This window comes from Rattus rattus, chromosome 2 (assembly GCF_011064425.1).
Source record: "Rattus rattus isolate New Zealand chromosome 2, Rrattus_CSIRO_v1, whole genome shotgun sequence".
Lineage (NCBI taxonomy): Eukaryota > Metazoa > Chordata > Mammalia > Rodentia > Muridae > Rattus > Rattus rattus.
Window position 1 is genome coordinate 5,265,548 of NC_046155.1, and position 18,188 is coordinate 5,283,735.

Genomic DNA, 18,188 nt, shown 5'->3' on the forward strand with positions numbered 1-18,188 from the left:
AGGCCCTGTGCATTGAGGTGAGGTTAGCCCTTGGCTCCTGTGAACACCTGAGAGTAATCGGTTGTCAAAAAACTGAACATGAATGGCTTAGCTATTCCTAGTCCATCTTCTCCAGAAACTGGAGAGGTGAGTTCCAGAGACTTCCTCAGGCAGGCTCATCCAGGGCAGATCCAGGACTGGAGCCACTCGGATCCTTTAGGGATCAGGCGATTGTGGCCTGCCAGGGAGGCCTCCTGCCTCCCCTGCGTGATGCAGGTCAAGGCAAATAATAGATAAGCTTCTGCCAATGGAAGACCAAAGCCGCTGAGCACGCATTCCTTCCACCAGCAGGTTGGAGCCGGGGCCAACTGCCCTGCTTTCTCTTTAATTTCTTTCTGATGGACAATCCTGCTGGGAAATCTCTTTGGCATGGCTGCCTCTTTTTGATTCTTCACTGACAGCTTCTGTGTGGGAGCCTAGAGGCCGAGGGCAGACCACCATGCCACATGGGGTTTCACAGGCTGTGGCTTGTGGTCTGCCATCAGCTGTTGACCACAGTTAAGCCTAGGAAGGAGAGAGCGAGTCAGCCAAGGCTTTCTCTGTAGAATGTGTTCTGCCTATTACTGACCCCAGTGGCCTTGAAGAGGGCATTGAAGTTGGTGAGATGCAGAACAGGGCCCAAGTGCAAGGCCAAACTGAGCAAATGGCCAGTCAACCAAGAGAAGTCTGTGGTAACACGACTGACTTCCCATAGGGCAGTCAGAGTTGGGGCCCTGTTGCCAGGAGGGCCAATGTAGAGAGGATCTCTTATGTGCTGTGTAGAGGCAACATCTGTCAGTGCAAAGCACACGCTCTAGAGGCTGAGGCAGGAAATAGAAGGTGGGACACCCAGTATAGAAAAGATAGGCTTTTGGAAGTCAAGAGTGGGCAGATTGGCCTCAGTCTGAGGAAGTCGGACATAGGAAGCGGAGGAGAGGTAGCCAGCCACGTGGCAGAACTTAGACTGGTTTAAATGGGATAATTGAGTTACGAGCTAGTGGGAACAAGCCAAAGCTTAGGGCCTAGGCGCTTATTATCAAATAACATGCCTCCAAGTCATTCGGGAACTGTGGGTGGAAAAGCCTGTGCTTGCAGGCCAAGAAGACAGGTTCAGAGGCCCAGGGCCCTCTGCATCCCCACACTGATCTGTCCTTGTCTAGGAAGGAGCTGCACAGGCATTGGTCATCATGAGGAAAGGCCGCAGACTGCTGTGGTGGGCAGTGGCATCGCTGACAGCTGATGACAGTGCAGATGTCAGCATTGTTGACGGAAGGGGCTAGGAAGGGGCTAGCAGGCCGTGGGCTGATGCCGCTGGCATTGCCTGTTGGTAGGTCTGTGGGCTTGAACAGAAGCCCCGGGGGACCTGCAGCCTTTGGTGAGGGCTCATGTGAGGCTGTTGTGCAGGTAACAGCACGTGGCTCCGGCCAGTGTGGTCTGCATGTCTGGGAGGTGTGGTGTGCGGGTCTGCATTGTGCCCATCCCTGTTTCAGCGCAGTCACAAGTGTGTACTGCTTTGGTTCCTGGGTCACAGCCCTGAAAACACCCGACTTTGAGAGAAGACTGAGTAAATGGGTCTTCCTGTGCATACTGCAGGCTCTGTCCTTTGTCCATGCCTGGTCCTGTCAAGTTCCTGTTTGTCATTAGGGTGTTAGGCTGGAGTATCTCTAGGCTTAGGGTGCACAGGAGAACCCTGCACCAGGGCTCAGCCATTTCCGGACTATGTCCTGGGAGTTGGGGCCTCCATGCTGCACTGGGAGTGGGCGCACAGTGCTGCATCTTTCTTCTTTGTTCCAGTCAGCTGTGGGCCATGAGTACCAGTCAAAGCTCTCCAAGCACTGCTCACAAGTGGACTCAGTCCGGGGCTTCGGAGGCAAGTTCGGTGTCCAGATGGACAGGGTGGATCAGGTGAGTGAGTGATGGCCAGGGGCTGGCCCTTTGGGCCAGCGCAATAGTTCACAGGTACCCTTCAATTCCATGGGACTGCAGGAAGGGTGTCTAGGTAAGAATTTAAATGAGCATCTCTGATGCTTGCCTTTACAGCCTAAGTGAGGGTGCTGACTGTCCGGTGGGGACTAGGCAGTGACATGGAGTGATAGGCCTCGGTGTGCTTACTGAAGTCCTCCCTGTGTGCCTAGCCTCTGACTCGGCTAAGGTATGCCATCAGGAACTTTTTTCATTGACTTCCCTGGTGGATGTGATTGACAGGCAGAACCCCCCTCAGCATGGATTTGAAGAGCTGGTCTTGGTGTCCAGAGGCTCTGTAAGGCTGAGGCTGTTCTGATTTTCCCCGCCTGGGGCTGTCGGTGGAGCAGGGAAGCACAGTGCTTAGTGTGTACCAGGACATAGTAGCAGGATCCGACCATCGTGTCTGAGTCCCAGCTCCGGGTCGCACAGGAAGCAGAGTGGATGCTGAAGGCAGGCCTGCCATCTTGTTAATGATCTCAGTAAAGCTTGTTCAGGAAGTCCATGTGGCAGGGGAATTAGTTCTAGATCAGCATGCTATGCCTGGAATAAGTCAACCAGCAGGGAGCCTGCGGGGATGGAGTGTTTCCGGGGATGGAGTGTTCTGGTCTATTTTGACTGTGAAACCAAAGGTCAGAAAGCAACATTGTTTAAGCCTGGCTCACACCTGTATCCCCAGTACCTTGAGAGGCAGAGGCAGGAGAATTGCCCTGAATTCAAAGTCAGTCTGAGCCACAGAGTGAGATCCTGAATTAACAAACAAAAATCCAAACACCCAAGGATGGGGAGCTCAGATGGTAGTGAGGATTTGTGTTTGGACCCCAGCATCTACATAACAAGCAAGCCCAGTATTGATGTGGAGTGGGGAGGAGGATGGCTCAGCCTAGCTCTAGGTTCAAAGGCGTAAGGCAACAGTGATAGAGCAGGACTGGGCAGCCTCTGGCCTTTGTGGCACACATATCTAAGCACATAACTAAAAGCTTTGTTCTTTGCACGCCGTGAGTCTGGATGGGTCGTCTCTGGTGATTTAAATACCTGTCCCTTATGTTTTTGTCCCACAGTCTGCTGTAGGCTTTGAATACCAGGGGAAGACGGAGAAGCACGCCTCCCAGAAAGGTAAGGGGAGAGGTGGGGAGGCCCCCGCTCTGTGCTTCGGGCTCCGGGCCATCTGGCTGTGGCAGGGTCTGTGTCCTTGCTGTCTGTGGCATACACAGGGCCTGCTGGCTCCAGTGGAAGCTGCCTTCTCTTTACTGAGCAGAATAGCTCAGTCAGCCCTCTGGCATTGTGGGTGAACAGCAAATGCAAATGTTCCCGGAAGACAGAAACCAGAGTTGTGGACCTGAGTTATCGATACTGTGCCCCTAAAACATGGGGAAGAGAATGGTGATTGATTTTCGTGATGTCACATGACTCTAGGGCCTTTTTTTCTTTTCTTTTCTTTTTTTTTTTTAAACAACAGAAACAAATCGTTTCTTTCGAATACCCCCAGTGGTTTGGTTTTCTTTCTCTTAAGATAATTTCATGCTATCATGACATTGATACTCCACAATTAAATTCAACAATTCTCCTGCAGTGCTGGGATTGAAAGTGTGGTACTTCACCTGACTGTGAATTGTCATTTTGTTTATTTTTGAGACAGGGACTCATTCTGTAGCCGAGGCTGGCTTAGATGTTACTTTGAAGCCCAGGCTGGCGTCCAAGTCCTAGCAGTCTTCTTCTTTAGTGTCCTATGTACTGGGACCACAGCGGGGTGCAGCCATGCCTGGCTGTGGCTAGTGAGTGTTTAAAGTGGGCAGACACCTTTATTTCCTTGTAAACCCCCCCTCCCGCTATTTATTTATTTTATTTAAACATTTTTATTTACTTTGTATGTGCAGAGATCAGGGGTGGAGAGGAACTCACAGGTCTGTCCTTTTCATCTGACCCACAGATCCTGGGGAAGGATGGTCAGGCTTGGTGGCAAGCTCCTTTTCCCGTGCTGCGGTCTCAGTCCCCCCTCCCCCCACTTTGGTTTCTTGAAGCAGGATCTCACACCATAGACCAGGCTGATGATTGCTTGTGTGAACTGCTATGGCCGGTTCATTCTCTCAAAACAGTTGCCTGCAATGGTGGGGTGTGATCTGAACTCTGCACAAAGTTTGAGGGTTGTGCCCCTCCCCACTTTCTCCTTGGTGGCTCTTGGCCACCAGCCTGAAGGGTGGCAAAGAACAGGGTTCAGCCATCTGTATGGGATGACCTCTGTAGACTGCTGCAGCGAGAAGGGTCTATTGTTTTAGGGATAGGGTATATAATGGCATCTTTAGGGTAGGAAGGAAAGGGCTGATTGGTTATAGCACAGCACCTAATTATCATGTGAGTGGGGAGTGGGGCTTGTGTGCTGAATTATATAGCCTTACAGAGACCTCTGTACAAGGTCACTTTTCAGACATAGCCCACCAAGGCCAGCCACCGTGTTCAGGGACACTCTCAGGCAGAGACAGGGAAGCCCCAGTGAGAAAGGGAGGCCCCCATTTTGTGCTCAGAAGACCTTCCAGTCATGGAGGACTGCTACCTTAATAACAAAGTTCCCCAAGGGAGGTGTCCAATGCCATCTAAAGAATGCAACCTTGAGTTCCAAATGTACACAGTGTATCTATCTCTTGGCAGTCCTAACTCTTGCTGACGGCTGTCTTGTCTCCTTAGACTACTCCAGTGGTTTCGGTGGCAAATATGGAGTGCAAGCTGACCGTGTAGACAAGAGTGCTGTGGGCTTTGACTACCAGGGCAAGACGGAGAAGCACGAGTCACAGAAAGGTTCATTGGGCTGGGCCTTGAGCTCCTTTGTGGATGAGTGTGCTCTTTTGTGTTTCTCTGTTTGCTTTTTGTTCCTGTGTTCCTTCTAACCTTTTCACACTTAGGCCTTTTTTAGATTTCTTCATTTTTATTTGATGTATGTGGGGGTGTTTTGCGTACATATATGTATATGTGCTTTGTGTGAAAGCCGGAAGAGGGACTACATTTATAGATGGTTATGAGTGGCTGTGTGGGTGTTAGGAGCCTAAAAAGGGTCCTCTTGACCACTGAGCATCTCTCTAGTGCAGCAGTTTTCAGCCTGTGGGTTGGGACCCCTTTGGGGTTGAATGACCCTCTCACAGGAGTCTCAGCAGATATTCTCCACATTAGATAGTTACATTACAGCTCATAACAGCAGCGAAGTTACAGTTATGAAGTAGCAACAAATAATTTTATGGTTGGGGGTCACCACAAGATGAGGACCTGTGGATTTGAGCACCACATCCTCCAGAGCCCTATAATTACAACAAACTCTGCCAAAAGGCCCTGCTAGGTCATTCTGGCTTTCTCCTTCCGTGCTGTGTAAAGAACAGGTACAGGGCGGTGTATACAGTCGTCTGCTGCACAGCACAGCGGTCGTCCTTGTGCGAATTTTGTGCCCACATTCGTTAGTTCTGTTTGGTGTTTACCAGTTTTTGAAAATCAAGAGCTTGCATCAAAAAGAAGTCCCTGGATTTTTTTTTTTTTTTTTTTTTTTTTTTTTAGATTTACTTATTTATATGACGCTCTGTCTGCATGAACACGTGAACACCAGAAGAGGGCATCAGATCCCATTAGGTGGTTGTGAGCCACCATGTGGGTGCTGGGGACTGGATCTGGTCCTCTGCAAGAGCATCCTGTGCTCGTCTCTCTGGCCCTTTTCTGTTTTTGTTTTTGTTTGGTTTTGATTTTGTTTGTTTTCAGCCAGCGTCTGTCTCACTTTGTCGCCCTGGGTGGCTTTGAACTCAGTGCGTAGTGGATTGGTTGGTTTTAGGTCCTCAGTAATCTGCTTTGGCCTCCCGAGTGCTGGAGACAGGCATGAGACACCACACTTGGGCTCTCTCGTCCCACCATGTGGGTTCCAGGGATTGAGCTCAGGTTACCCGGCTTAGTGACAAGTGCCTTTGCCTACGAGCTATCTTGACAGCCCAGACTTACATTCTTAAAGACCATGTAACATTTGGTCTGATGCTGGCTCAGTTCTTTATGTATTCATTTTGTGCTTGTGTATGGATGTGCACATGTGTGGCTGTCAGAGGGCTACTTGCAGGAGTTGGTACTGTCCTTATACCATGGACCAGTGGGTCCCGGGGATTGAACTCGGGCTTTCGCACTTTGTGGCAGGCACCCCCGCCTTCTAACCCGCCCTGTTGCTAGTTCTCCATACGGTGCTCTTCTTGTTTCAGATTACTCCAAAGGTTTTGGTGGCAAATACGGAATTGACAAGGACAAGGTGGATAAAAGCGCTGTGGGCTTTGAGTATCAAGGCAAAACAGAGAAGCATGAGTCCCAGAAAGGTACCTGCCACTTTACCTTCCTCTCGCCAGCCCCTCCCAGGATGACAGGTGTGGCCACCGAAGAGAAAAACGGCTGTCATCTGCAGTCGTTTAAATGGTCATCCTAAGGCGGCCAGTCCCGGCCTGTGGTTACATGAGAACTCAAACAGTGGCCTCATCTTTGACCCCAAGCCCCAGTGTTGCTTGTAGCAGTGTCCTGTCACGCACGTCTGCCTGTGTGTGATGAGACCTCGCTGCCTTGAGGGCTGCATGCGTTGGTCCTGCCTGTTTAACCACACTCCTAAGATGCGGTGATCTCAAGGAGGGCTCTAACGGGTGCCAGCCAGGGTCTAGTGAAGTGTGTCTTGTGGCATCTGAAACCCACTTCTTCTTCGTCCTGGCTGTGCAGTAATGCCGGGGTATGGCTTTCTGTTGTGCATGCAGACTATGTAAAAGGCTTTGGAGGAAAGTTTGGTGTGCAGACAGACAGACAGGACAAGTGTGCCCTTGGCTGGGACCATCAGGAGAAGCTGCAGCTGCATGAATCCCAAAAAGGTACCTCTTCTAGCCCACTCCCTGCTTTCCTCAGGGCCCTCTGGGAAGCTCGTGTTCGTTCCTCAGGGGTTCACATGCTTCATGTTAGCCGTGTTTCTGTCTGAGTTTTGTTTTCATGGTGTCAAGTTGTCCTGTCTCCCCCAGTTCCTGAAGTCTCTGTAGGTGGCAGGGGGATAAGGCAATCCCATCCCATCTCACCCCCTATGCCAGGACTGCAGCCCCTGGAAGCCTGGTTACTGTGGCACCCTAGGGGCTTTTGTCCTCCGGGGTCCTGCATTCTCCTTTGTGAGGTGGGCCATGGTATGGAAGACAGGCTTCTTTCTGCGGTCCTGGAGGTGGAACCGGGGACGACCTGTGCTGGACAGATTCTGTCTCTGTCTGAGCCTCCCTCAGTCCCTGCCTACTTCCTTCTAATTAGGAGTTTTTCTTGTCACAGTGGGACCCTGTCCCAGGGAAAGCTGGTTTGAGGAGGGTAGAACCCTTATAGCTGTCCCCAGCTGTCCCTCCCGGCAAACCTTGAAGCTTGGAGGAGCTTTAACTAAACTTTACATTTACCGTCCAGTTCCAACCCTTCTTCTGCATCTCAGCTGAAGCCTACTGGCGTCTGAGTTTGTTCCTTAACACCTCGGTCAGTGTTAGAACAGCAGATCAGAGCTCTTGTGTCTGAACATGATGTACTTGACCATCGCACGTGCTCATGTGATTCTAACCTAGCTGTTTCCTCTCTCGGTCATGTTCCTCACTCTCTCACGTGGATCTCCAGACTATAAGACTGGTTTCGGAGGCAAATTTGGTGTTCAGTCCGAGAGGCAGGACTCCTCCGCTGTGGGGTTTGATTACAAGGAGAAATTGGCCAAGCACGAGTCCCAGCAAGGCACAGTTCCCCTGCCTCTTCCCACCAGCCCTTGCAGTGCAGCTGACTTGCAGCATAGACTTCAGGGTTTACCACAGTGCCTGTGACAGTTTCTGTGCCGCCACTGGCTGCCATTGATATTCTCCACTCAGTTTCATGCCAGAGGAACAACCTGGAGCTCGGTCTCCCCGCCCCCCAACCCCCACCCGTTCTTTTTCCCTCCGACCTTTGGGTTCAGGTTAGGAGGCACTCTGTAGGTAGGCAGTATCTGTAGCGAACACCTCTGGCCTCATTGCTGCCGACCCCCAGTGCTGATCTCTGAGCACCTCCTCATTGCCTCTGACCCACAGGGAGTTGATTTACTTCTCCCAGTCCTGATGCTAACCACACACTGGGGTCGTGGGGTATGAAAGCCTTGTTTTATGTGCCCCCTGTGTCTTTGTTTACAGTGGTGTGGGGTTTTTCTTGGTGGTGGTGGGTTTTGTTTTGTTTTTATTTTTTGTTTTGTTTTGGTTTGGTTTTTGGTTTTTTTGGTTTTGCTTTTTGGCCAGGTGTACAAGGTTTTGTGTATGTATTTGTTTTGTTTTGTTTTTTGGCCACACCGTCTGTGTGCTATTTGTCTCCACCCAGAGCCTCACCTTAGTGCACACTGTGCGTGTGGCTGATACAGGCAAGGGGAGGCATGCCCTGGAGATCTCAGTAGCTATTGCATCTTTCTTCTCCTTGAGAGATCAGACCTGGTCCCCAGAGCTGATCTGGTTCTAGAACCCGACAGCGTCCAGGCGGAGGCATGTGACGCCCTGAATCAGCGTGGACTGTAGGCTCCCAGATGCCATCAGGCCCAGGGCGAATGTACTTAGTGCTGGCCCAGCAGATTGTGTGGAGGTGGCCTTTGGTCCTTGTGATGTCTAGGCTGCATGACCGTCACTTTCATGTGTTTGTGTGTGGCAGCGACAGACAGATTCGTCTGGTGGCATTTCCACACAGAGGTTTTTTTTGTTTTGTTTTTTTCTTTTAAAAAGCAAGAGAACACACTACGGTGGGGCCTCTAATTAGTGCCCAGTAGAGCAGGCGCCCAGGAAGCAGATGAGAGTAAGGCCTGCTGGTGCGAAGACTGTGCTATAGGAGTGTGCACTGCAAAGGCCTGTCCTGTGTCCTCCCTCCTCCGCTTCCTTCCCGCCGGCCTGCGCCCATCCCCTCCCTGTCCCCGTTCCTGGAAGCATGCCCACACCTCCCCTGCTCCCTACCTGCACTGGGCACTGTGGTTAGACAGCTGGCTTTGCCAGGAGAGCCCGTCCTCGGCAGCTTGCCCATCCCTCTGCTCTGGTTTGTGTCCCTGGGCTGTTTGCAGATCCATGCGCATGTGCCTGCGCTGCTCGCCCGGCCTCAGCCTCACGGAAGTCTTGCTTTACCACCTTTTAGACTATGCCAAAGGATTCGGCGGGAAGTATGGGGTGCAGAAGGATCGGATGGACAAGGTAAGGCTGGTGAGCTACGGTAGGGATGTTCTTCCGAGGGCCCTGTCTAGCAACATGAGGCATGTGTCATTCCATGGCGCTGAAGTGGCCACCTGGGAATCCTGCATACCCCATGTGGCACAACTGTGGGTTCATTCTGTTTCACACTTGGGGCTGAGGCCAAGCAAGCTGAGTACTTGGTCACAGCACAGCAGTTAGCAGTTGGGATCTTGAGTGAAACCCAGGCACCTGATACAAGAGTCTTGGGGACTTTTTTATTTGATGATTTATTTACTAATGTGTACAGTGTTCTTCCTGCACGTATGCCTGCACACTAGAAGAGGGCACCAGATCGCATCATACATGGTTGTGAGCCACCATGTTGTTGCTAGGAATTGAACTCAGGACTTCTGCAAGAGCAGCCAGCACTCTTAACCTCTGAGCCATCTCTCCAGCCCGACCATTTGAACTTTTAAGTATTAGCAGAAAGCCAGGCGGGAACCAGTTCTTGGAAGAGCTTAGTGGCCACGTTTAGTCATTGTTACCACAGACGGAGGAGCTGGACTACTAACCTTGTTCAGTTGGCCAGTAGCTGGGACGTACTGGGCCTTAGCCTGCCCCTTTTCACCTTTTCCTTCAGATCAGGTCTGTGCCACCCAGGCTGGTCTGGGACTTGAGATGCTTCTGCCTCAGCCTCCAGAGTCTCTAGCATTGGTGGCCAGTGCCATCTTGTCCAGCTTTGTCTGTTAGGCATGAAAGCCTGTTCCTGTGGTAACAGGCTGTTCCCTCTCTCCAGATACCCTCATCAGCCTGTTGCTTTTAATCAGTTCCTGGACCCCATGGGGTCAGCTGTGAGCTGGTGAAAGAATTATTTTTTCTAGTCTGTTAGCCAGTGAAGGGGGAAGCTATTACCAGACAGCTCTGTGGGTTCTCCAACAGACCAACAAGGCTGCTTTCCTCAGCCTGAGGTGACCTCATCCTTCCAACTGCACAGATGCCTTCCTGTCCTTGGCTGTGGTCACACATGGCATGCATAGGTCATTCCCAGAGTTGTTCTTCCTTTACTCAGTTTACTGTGGTTGGCTTCACCCTAGACATCTCCCATGTTGCCAGGGTATCTCACAGGAAGCCCTGAGAGCAAAGCTGGTGGCTTGAGCTAAGTGGCCCCGAGGAAGCCAGATGAACTGAGTTTAAAGATAATTATATGTAGCCAGGTGGTGATGCACACCTTTAATCCCAGTACTCAGGTTTCACGGGCAGGCAGATCCCTGAGTTCGAGGCCAATCTGGTCTACAGAGAGTTTCAGAATAGCCAGGTCTTTACAGAAAAACCCGTCTCCAAAACAAAATAAAAACCAAATCATTATGTGCATGCATGTATATATGTAGGTGTATATGTATGCACATGTATGTGCCACTGAGTATACTTGGTGGTCAAAGGACAACTTGTGTGAGTTGTTTTCTACCATGCTGGTCCCAGGGATTGAACTCAGGTCCTTAGGCTTAGAGGCAAGTGCTTTACCCAGTGAACCCTCTCATTGGTCTCTGGGCCACGTTTTGAGGGCAGATAGGAGGTTCTCTGCAAAGATGGTCAGTGACAGTGAAGCAGAGGATGTGACAGGAGCCTGGTTTGGGAACATCACTGCGGATGTGGAAGAGCGAGGGTGGCCATTCTATTTCCTGCTGTGGGGAAGGCCCTGGGAAGCCCATGGAACTTGCAGCCTGTTCTTTACTGGAGGAACCCGAGTCCAGGCACAGCTGTACACACCAGAGGGAGGGCTTGGAGTGATTCGAGCCTTGCAGAGTTGGGGGACCTGGGTAGAGAAGATGAGGCCTTAGGCAGCCAGGATGCTGCAGGGCTGCCTCAGTGGCAGGGGAGGGCTGTGCAGCGTGCTGAAGGGCACCCCTCCAGGTTCACCTCTGCCAGTCAGAACAGACTGAGCAAGGAGACTGGGGGTGGGGGGGAGACCAGGTGTCTGGTGGCTGAGAGCCCTGTGGCAGAGGACATGAGGAACTAAGTGTGTTAGTCAGAGGCTGCCATTGAGGAAGTTGTGGTGTCTGTGGTTAGTGGTGATGGTAAAGATGGTGACCGCTGACCTTGTGCACTCAAAGTCAGGAAACGATGTGGTTAGAATTGTCTCTTCTCTCCCCTCCTGCCACCCAGGCATGGCCATTCTCTCTCTGTCTGTTGTCCTGTGGAGAAGCCCAAGGGACTGTGGGGCAGGATCAGGGCCCAGGCTGTGCCACGAGGCTGTTCAGAGAGCAGTGGTTCATCCCCATAGTGACTAGGATAAGGTGGGAACCTCGATATCAGCCTGTCCTCTCCTAGACAGGAAAAGTGTTCCTCTGTGGTGGTTTGGGCAGCTACCAGTCGTCCAAGGACAAGAGTGGCCTCCCTTGTTGGGCTCCAGAGCTAGGCTTATGGAGAAGGAGGCAGAGTAAGGGCTGATGTGGGCAGGATGGATCAAGGGCTGAGGGGGAGACTCAGGAAAGCAGGAATGGGGTCAAGAGGCTGGGCTGGGGGTGGGTGTGGTTCAGTGGTGAGGCTGGCTTAGGGCTGGGGAGGCACTAGGTGTCACCCCAGCACACTTTAGGGAAAAAAAGGATTGGGGGGGTTGTGATCCAGAAGGCAGGACTGAGAGAAGGCGCAGAGGGTGTGGAGATGGATCTGGGCTCCTCCAGACAACTGCGGATCAGACAGGGACCTCCTAACTAGGCGAGGGTTGTTCTGGGGGAGCAGGATAGGTCAGGTTTAGGGGCGGGTGTCTGGGAAGAAGAAAAGGGGTGGTGAGGGCAGCCAAGGTGGGCACAGCTCTGGGGGCTCTCATATGGGATTTTAGACAGGGTAGCCACTCATTTCTCATGGACTCAGCTTCCTATAGAAGGGAAAGAGGCCGGTGGGGAGGGCCACGCTGAGTATAGCCCATCTGAAGTCAACTGAAGGGCACTACTTTCACTGGAGAGAGGGCCCCTCGACCACCTTCAGCCTCCCTTCTTCATGTGGCGTGTGTTGGGAACAGTAAATGCCCCGAATTTCCTTTGAGAAGCCACATGGCTGGGACTGTTGTTGGTGTCAGCCCTGTCGGCCTGTGCTTAGGTTGGCCACTGGCTTCCTCCATCCCTACCAGAGTAATTCTGGAGCCTGTAAGCATGGTTGAGGTGTAGGAAGTTGAGAGAGCCTGCAGAAGAACAAGGAGGGGACTGGCAAGGTGACCCTGTGACCCACAGTGACTCACGGTGCTAAGTCAGGAACGTGCAACTGCAGGATAATCTGTGGGTCTGTGGAAGGGGAGCCGAGCCCCAGTGAATCTGCAGGATGGAGCAGGAGCTGTGTTGTGGGTGTTTTGAAGGCCGGGGAAGGCCCCTCACACTCACTAGGTTACAGCTGCCCTGGCTGTGAAGGAGCATGGCCAGCACTCCCTGACTCCTCTCTGTCTCCACAGAACGCATCCACCTTTGAAGAAGTGGTCCAGGTGCCGTCTGCCTATCAGAAGACTGTCCCCATTGAGGCTGGTGAGTCCTGGCAGTCTGAAAGCACTGTGTGGTACATGGGGTGTAGTGTTGGTGCCCCATGGTCTCCCAGACATGGCTAAGAGGAAGGCCTCAACCCTGTGGGGTGTTGGTGAGAGATGCTGGTGACCAGGTTCTGGGAGCAGCCTACATGTGCCCCTGAACCCACTCCTCTCACCCACAGCTTTTGACCGGGTGTGTGAGGAGTGAGATGCATCTAGAGAATGACATTTGCACATAGGATAGAAATCTCAGCGTACGCCAGGAGGTGGTGACCGTTGGCAACTGCACACACAGGATCGGTTCTTGGGCCACTCTGATACTATGAAAACCATCGGGGCCTTTTGCAAAGGCCGCGGGGGGCACCACTTGTTTTACTGATATCTACTGTGTCTCATATTACAAGGGTCCAGGCACGGTGGGATACAACTGTAATCTCAGCATTTGGGAGACTGAGACAGGAGGCTTGCCACGAGTTCAACGCCAGCTTGGGTTATATGCTGAGGATTGGGCCAGCTTGTACTATAGAGTAAGAACCTGTGTCAAAAAGAGGAAAGAGAGTAAACAAAATGTTTTTAAAACAATGAGACTAAGGCACTTACACAGAGAATACAGTATGGACTTAGTTGGTGTCAGGCCTGACTGTGCTAGGCAGGGCAGAGGATGCTCTCAGGGAAGCTATGTGAGCTCAAGGCCCAGTGGGCTGTGGTTCCACAGGGCTGGGGATTCCCCTGGGCTGTGGTCTCTAAATACTTCTGGAGGCTTGCTCACTCAGGAGCCTGCTATTTCAAGTGCTACATGTAGCTGCTTTTTGATACTTTGTGGACTCTTCTTTGTTTCCCCACCCCTTATCTCACACACACACACACATACACACACACACACACACACACACATGCACACACACACGCGCGCGCACTTCACCTCCATCACTAGATAGGAGACCACGAATGATAGAGGGGAGAGAGAGATCCAAGAATTTCTTTACTCTTGTTCCTTCTTTGAGCATGACTGCTACCAAACTGCAGCCCCCTGAAGACCAACCCCACCGATAGGCGTCCTAGCAGTTACACCCTCTGAAACAGTCCCAGAATTCTACACATCACACGATGGCAGACCATCTGCAGCTGGCAAAACCACACCTCTGCTAGAGCACAGACAAATCACAGTCAGCTGCTGCAGACGGTCGGAAGCAGCCCCATGTCCCACACCTGGGATTACAACAAAAACATTCTTGTAATATTTTTGTGTCTTTTAAAGAAACTAAAATTCCAGAACTCTCCCTAAAGCCAGATCTCTGGATTAGGCCTGGAACTCACCCATAGAGCCCTTCCCTACTATCCGTAGGCCATCTCATAGCCTTTAAGTCATGATCATTGTGCTAGTTAGGGGTGTCATTGTGGCTGAAACTCCGTGACCAGCACAACTCTGGAAGGAAAGGCGGTATATTGGCTTACGCTTTCGTATTACTGTTCATCACTGGAGGAAGCCAGGACAGGAACTGAAGCAGGGCAGGAACTTGCAGGCAGAGGCTGATTCAGAGGCTATGGAGGAGGGCTGCATAGTGGCTTGCTCCTCACAGCTTGCTGAGCCTGCTCTCTCTCTCTCTCTCTCTCTCTCTCTCTCTCTCTCTCTCTCTCTCTCTCTCTCTCTCTCTTAAACATTTATTTATTTATGAACACACTGTTGCTCTCTGAAGACACACCAGAAGAGGGTATTGGATCTCATTACAGATGGCAGTGAGCCATGTGGCTGCTGGGAATTGAACTCAGGACCTCTGGAAGAGCAGTTAGCGCCATCCTGTTGAGCCTTCTCTCCAGCTCTGAGCCTGCTTTCTTATAGAACCCAGGACCACCAGCGCTGGATGGTCCAGCACAATGGGCTGGGCCTTCCTCCATCAATCACTAATTAAGAAAATGTCCCACCAGGCACCAGCACTGCCCAGCTGAAGCCTGATCTTATGGAGGTGTTTTCTCAGTTGAGGCCCTGGAGGGCTCTGGTAGGCCTGAGTGTGACAAACATGGCTCTGGCAGATCTTGCCTGGTTTCCCCCTCCCTCCCCCTCCCCCTCTCCCTTGCTAAACCATTAGATTGCATTCCTATAAAGCCAGCTGGCAAGGTCTGTTCTCCTATTTGGCCACTTCCTCCTCCAGAGGCTGACCATCAAGGTCCAGCCATCAAAATGCTATACAGTTCAAACCATCCAATCAAAATAAACCAACCCATCCTGATGTGCGTGTGTGTGTGTGTGTGTGTGTGTGTGTGTGTGTGTGTGTGTTTGTCCGTCTGTCCATCCATATGTCCGTCCTTGTTCCCTTTAAACTGCCTTTTGTCTACATACAAGTATGGGCCAGTCTGTCTCCTCTTTGTTCAGAGGCAGTCCTGTGTCCCTCAGGGCAAATATCCCTTCCCCCTCTCCCTCGTTCCTTTTCCCTTCCTCCTCACTCTCTGTTTCCTGTCTCTGTCTCTTATTCTCTGCCCTTTGTCCCCCTGGGGCAATTCAATCTCCTCTGGGCTGTGAACTTGGTCCTGGTGTGTCCTGTGCCAACAGTACTCTCAGGTTCCCTCCTCCTCTCTGACTTCTCTCACATTGACAGAAAAGTAACCAGCATGCCATGGTAGTAGCCACAAATGTCCAAAAACCCAGATTGTTAAATTTTTAAGAAATTTTCTTTCTTTCTTTCTTTCCTTCCTTCCTTCTTTCTTTCTTTCTTTCTTTCTTTCTTTCTTTCATTCATTCATTCATTCATTCATTCATTCATTTATTCTTACATTTGTCTTTGTAGGCAGGGCTTCACTCTATATCCCAGGCCAGCTCTGATCTCACTGATTAGCTCAGATTGGCCTTGGGCTTAAAGTCATTCTCCTGCCTCAGCTTTGTCTTGATTCAATCACTGAGATCCCAGGTGTGTGTTAGGACACCTGGCCAACCCAGCTGTCGTGCTTGGAACTTTGACTTTCATATTGACCAACAGCAACATTTCCTGTCCTGATTCATTATTTGTTTGTTTGTTTCTGTTTTTCTGTTTCGTTTTGAGACAGGGTCTCATGTAGCCCAGTCTGCCTGAGTTTCTTCAGGGCTAGGATGACCCGTTTGCACCACCGCACTTGACTCAGCAATGACTTCCTTATCAGATAGGCTCACCTTGAAGGAAGTTCCTGCTAGTCACTCAGACCTGCTTCTCATGTTTGGGAAAATGGTGCTCCGAGAACAGAGCTGTTCACTGTGGCTCAGTAGTGCAATTAGCCTGCCCCTGAGACAGACACAGGCTGCTTGTGCCTGGCATCCTCCCTGCTCTTGTCTGTTGTTTTTCTTCTTGTGGTGCCAGGGATGGAACCTGGTCCCCTGAACCCTTGTATATGATAGGCAAGGGCTCTATCACTGAGCCACACCACAGCTCCTCACTGGGGAACTTCTGCTGAGCCACATCCCATCCTTCAGGGTTAGACAGCTTAGCTGTTGCTTCATCCAGCCTCAGTGTGTGGTGCTTGGCTATGACAGTGTCTGGCTTACTGTAGTGCAGACCCAGGGCTTTCAACGCCCATCAGTCTCCCCTGGGCTCTATGTGTGGCTGGCCTGGGTGGGCTGACAGTGCTCCGTGGGTATCCTTATTCCCCACGTGAGGATGCCTCTGCTGCAAGGTCACCCTGGTGTGGCTTTTGTCCTGGTGAGGTGTTCTGAGACAGATGTGTCCTCTCTTTCCTCTAGTGACCAGCAAAACCAGTAATATTCGTGCTAACTTTGAAAACCTGGCAAAGGAGAGAGAGCAGGAGGACAGACGGAAGGCAGAGGCCGAGAGAGCTCAGCGGATGGCCCAAGAAAGGCAGGAGCAGGAGGAGGCTCGAAGGAAGCTGGAAGTGAGTAATGAATGCTGCTGTGTCTGTTCCAGGGCCCTGGTGCCTCTCTGAGTCTGCATCAGGCGCTGTGGGAGGAAGCTCCTTTCTGCCCCTCAAGGTACTGCTGTGAGTAGAGGGAACGGGCATGGGGCAGGGCTCCGCCTTGAGACTTCTGTGAATATGCCCTCCCATTTACCACTGAGAGGAGTTAATTTGCTCCCTGCTAGATTCAGGAGGGACTGTTAGGGTAGGAAGGCTTGCTTACATGGTAAGGTAGAGCAACTTGATCACCTGGACACCTTCAACGCTCATCCTTTCCCCATGGCCACATGCGTATGCTGGCGAAGGCTCAGCCGATTGTCGGGAAGCAGAGCCCTCGGTAAGTCAGAGTTACTTATAAACATGAGGCTCTGTCTAAGCTGATAAACACTTCCTCCCAAGGAGAGTTGGGGTTGAGACCCCACAGAGGACTATGTGGGGTCAGGGAATGGTGTGCAGTTGGCAGATGACACTGAGAGCAAGAGCTCAGACAATGGAGCCCCGGGGTAGTGTGTCTCAGGAGTGAAGGTGCGTGTAGGAGTGACCCAGAGTTTATGAAGTACACATCTCCTCCCTATAAAGGCCCCGTCTCAGAGCAAGGGTTCACACCTTCGCTTTGGTTCATCCGCGGCACACGTGTGCCACCTCACAGCACTGTCTCCTCTATAGGTTTCTGCAGGCTGACTGGCCGTGTGGTTCTGGATAACTGCTGAGTTCTGCTGTCAGATTCTCTTGATGCCGATTCCTCTGCTGTGTGAGGCTTTTCTGTCCTGCCCATTCCGTTTCTTATACTGTCTTTTCCTATTAGTTTTGAGCTGATGAGACTGGACCTGACCCCCTTGGACTTCAGGTTCTGTGGGACATTAAACCTACATTAGGTAGCGAGGCCTCTTCCTGGCACTCAACTGGGTACAGGGAGGGCTGGAACGAGCCTCACAGCCTATTGTCACAGATGGGCAAACTCAACAGCCAGGCTTCCTCATCGTGTTGGAGACTTGAACATCCAGATATGTCTTCCCCTCAGCTGCACAGGACCACCAGTGCCTGGGGTGTTTGTCTTTGGTGATTGCAATGGCTGTTTTAGTGACACAGAACAGACAGTTCCTAGGTTGCAAAGACTGTGCCAGAGTCTATGGTAATTTTCTTAAGAGCACATGGTGTGACCATTGTTCCCCCTACACAGAAGAGTAAGAAAGGGTGTAAAGTGATCAGGTGAGGTTCAGTCCTGTCTCAGGCATGACTGCAACCTTGAACATCTCCTATGGGACATGCTGATCTTAATGGATTTCCCATGCTGCTGTCTGAGCTTGCTCCCCAAGAGGTTAGAACATCCCACACTTGATGCCACAGCCCTGAAGACGAGGGAACCTGAGGGATGTTGGCCAGCTCTGGCTACTCACTGCCTCTGTTCCTATCTTCTGTTTAGTGTTCTGTTATAGTCCTGGGGACCAGGGTTTTGCCCAAGGATACTCTATGGAGGGCAGCCCAGTCAACTCTCAGGGTCATGTCTCCCCCATGTGCAGAAAATATCTACCTACTCAGAGGTCCCTGAAACTCTTCGTCCATGGTAGCTTTTACTCAGAGCCCCAAGTTGGGAAATGAGCTGAGGGCCAGATGGAGTGGCTGCTTGATGTCACCTCTGCACCTGTCCA

General features: G+C 51.5%; 1 protein-coding gene across 3 annotated transcripts in view; it reads left to right on the forward strand.

The window, feature by feature from the left end:
- Cttn (cortactin) overlaps positions 1-18,188 on the forward strand; it is a 30,256-nt gene that overhangs the window by 6,593 nt on the left and 5,475 nt on the right. Inside the window, exons 5-13 of one of the 3 annotated variants that reach the window (XM_032891327.1) lie at positions 1,813-1,923; positions 3,042-3,096; positions 4,663-4,773; positions 6,198-6,308; positions 6,732-6,842; positions 7,606-7,716; positions 9,118-9,173; positions 12,595-12,664; positions 16,370-16,518. In XM_032891327.1, the coding sequence (XP_032747218.1) occupies positions 1,813-1,923; positions 3,042-3,096; positions 4,663-4,773; positions 6,198-6,308; positions 6,732-6,842; positions 7,606-7,716; positions 9,118-9,173; positions 12,595-12,664; positions 16,370-16,518 (885 nt within the window). The remainder of the gene's footprint in view (positions 1-1,812; positions 1,924-3,041; positions 3,097-4,662; positions 4,774-6,197; positions 6,309-6,731; positions 6,843-7,605; positions 7,717-9,117; positions 9,174-12,594; positions 12,665-16,369; positions 16,519-18,188) is intronic. The other 2 variants (XM_032891328.1, XM_032891330.1) reach the window with 2 other exon arrangements.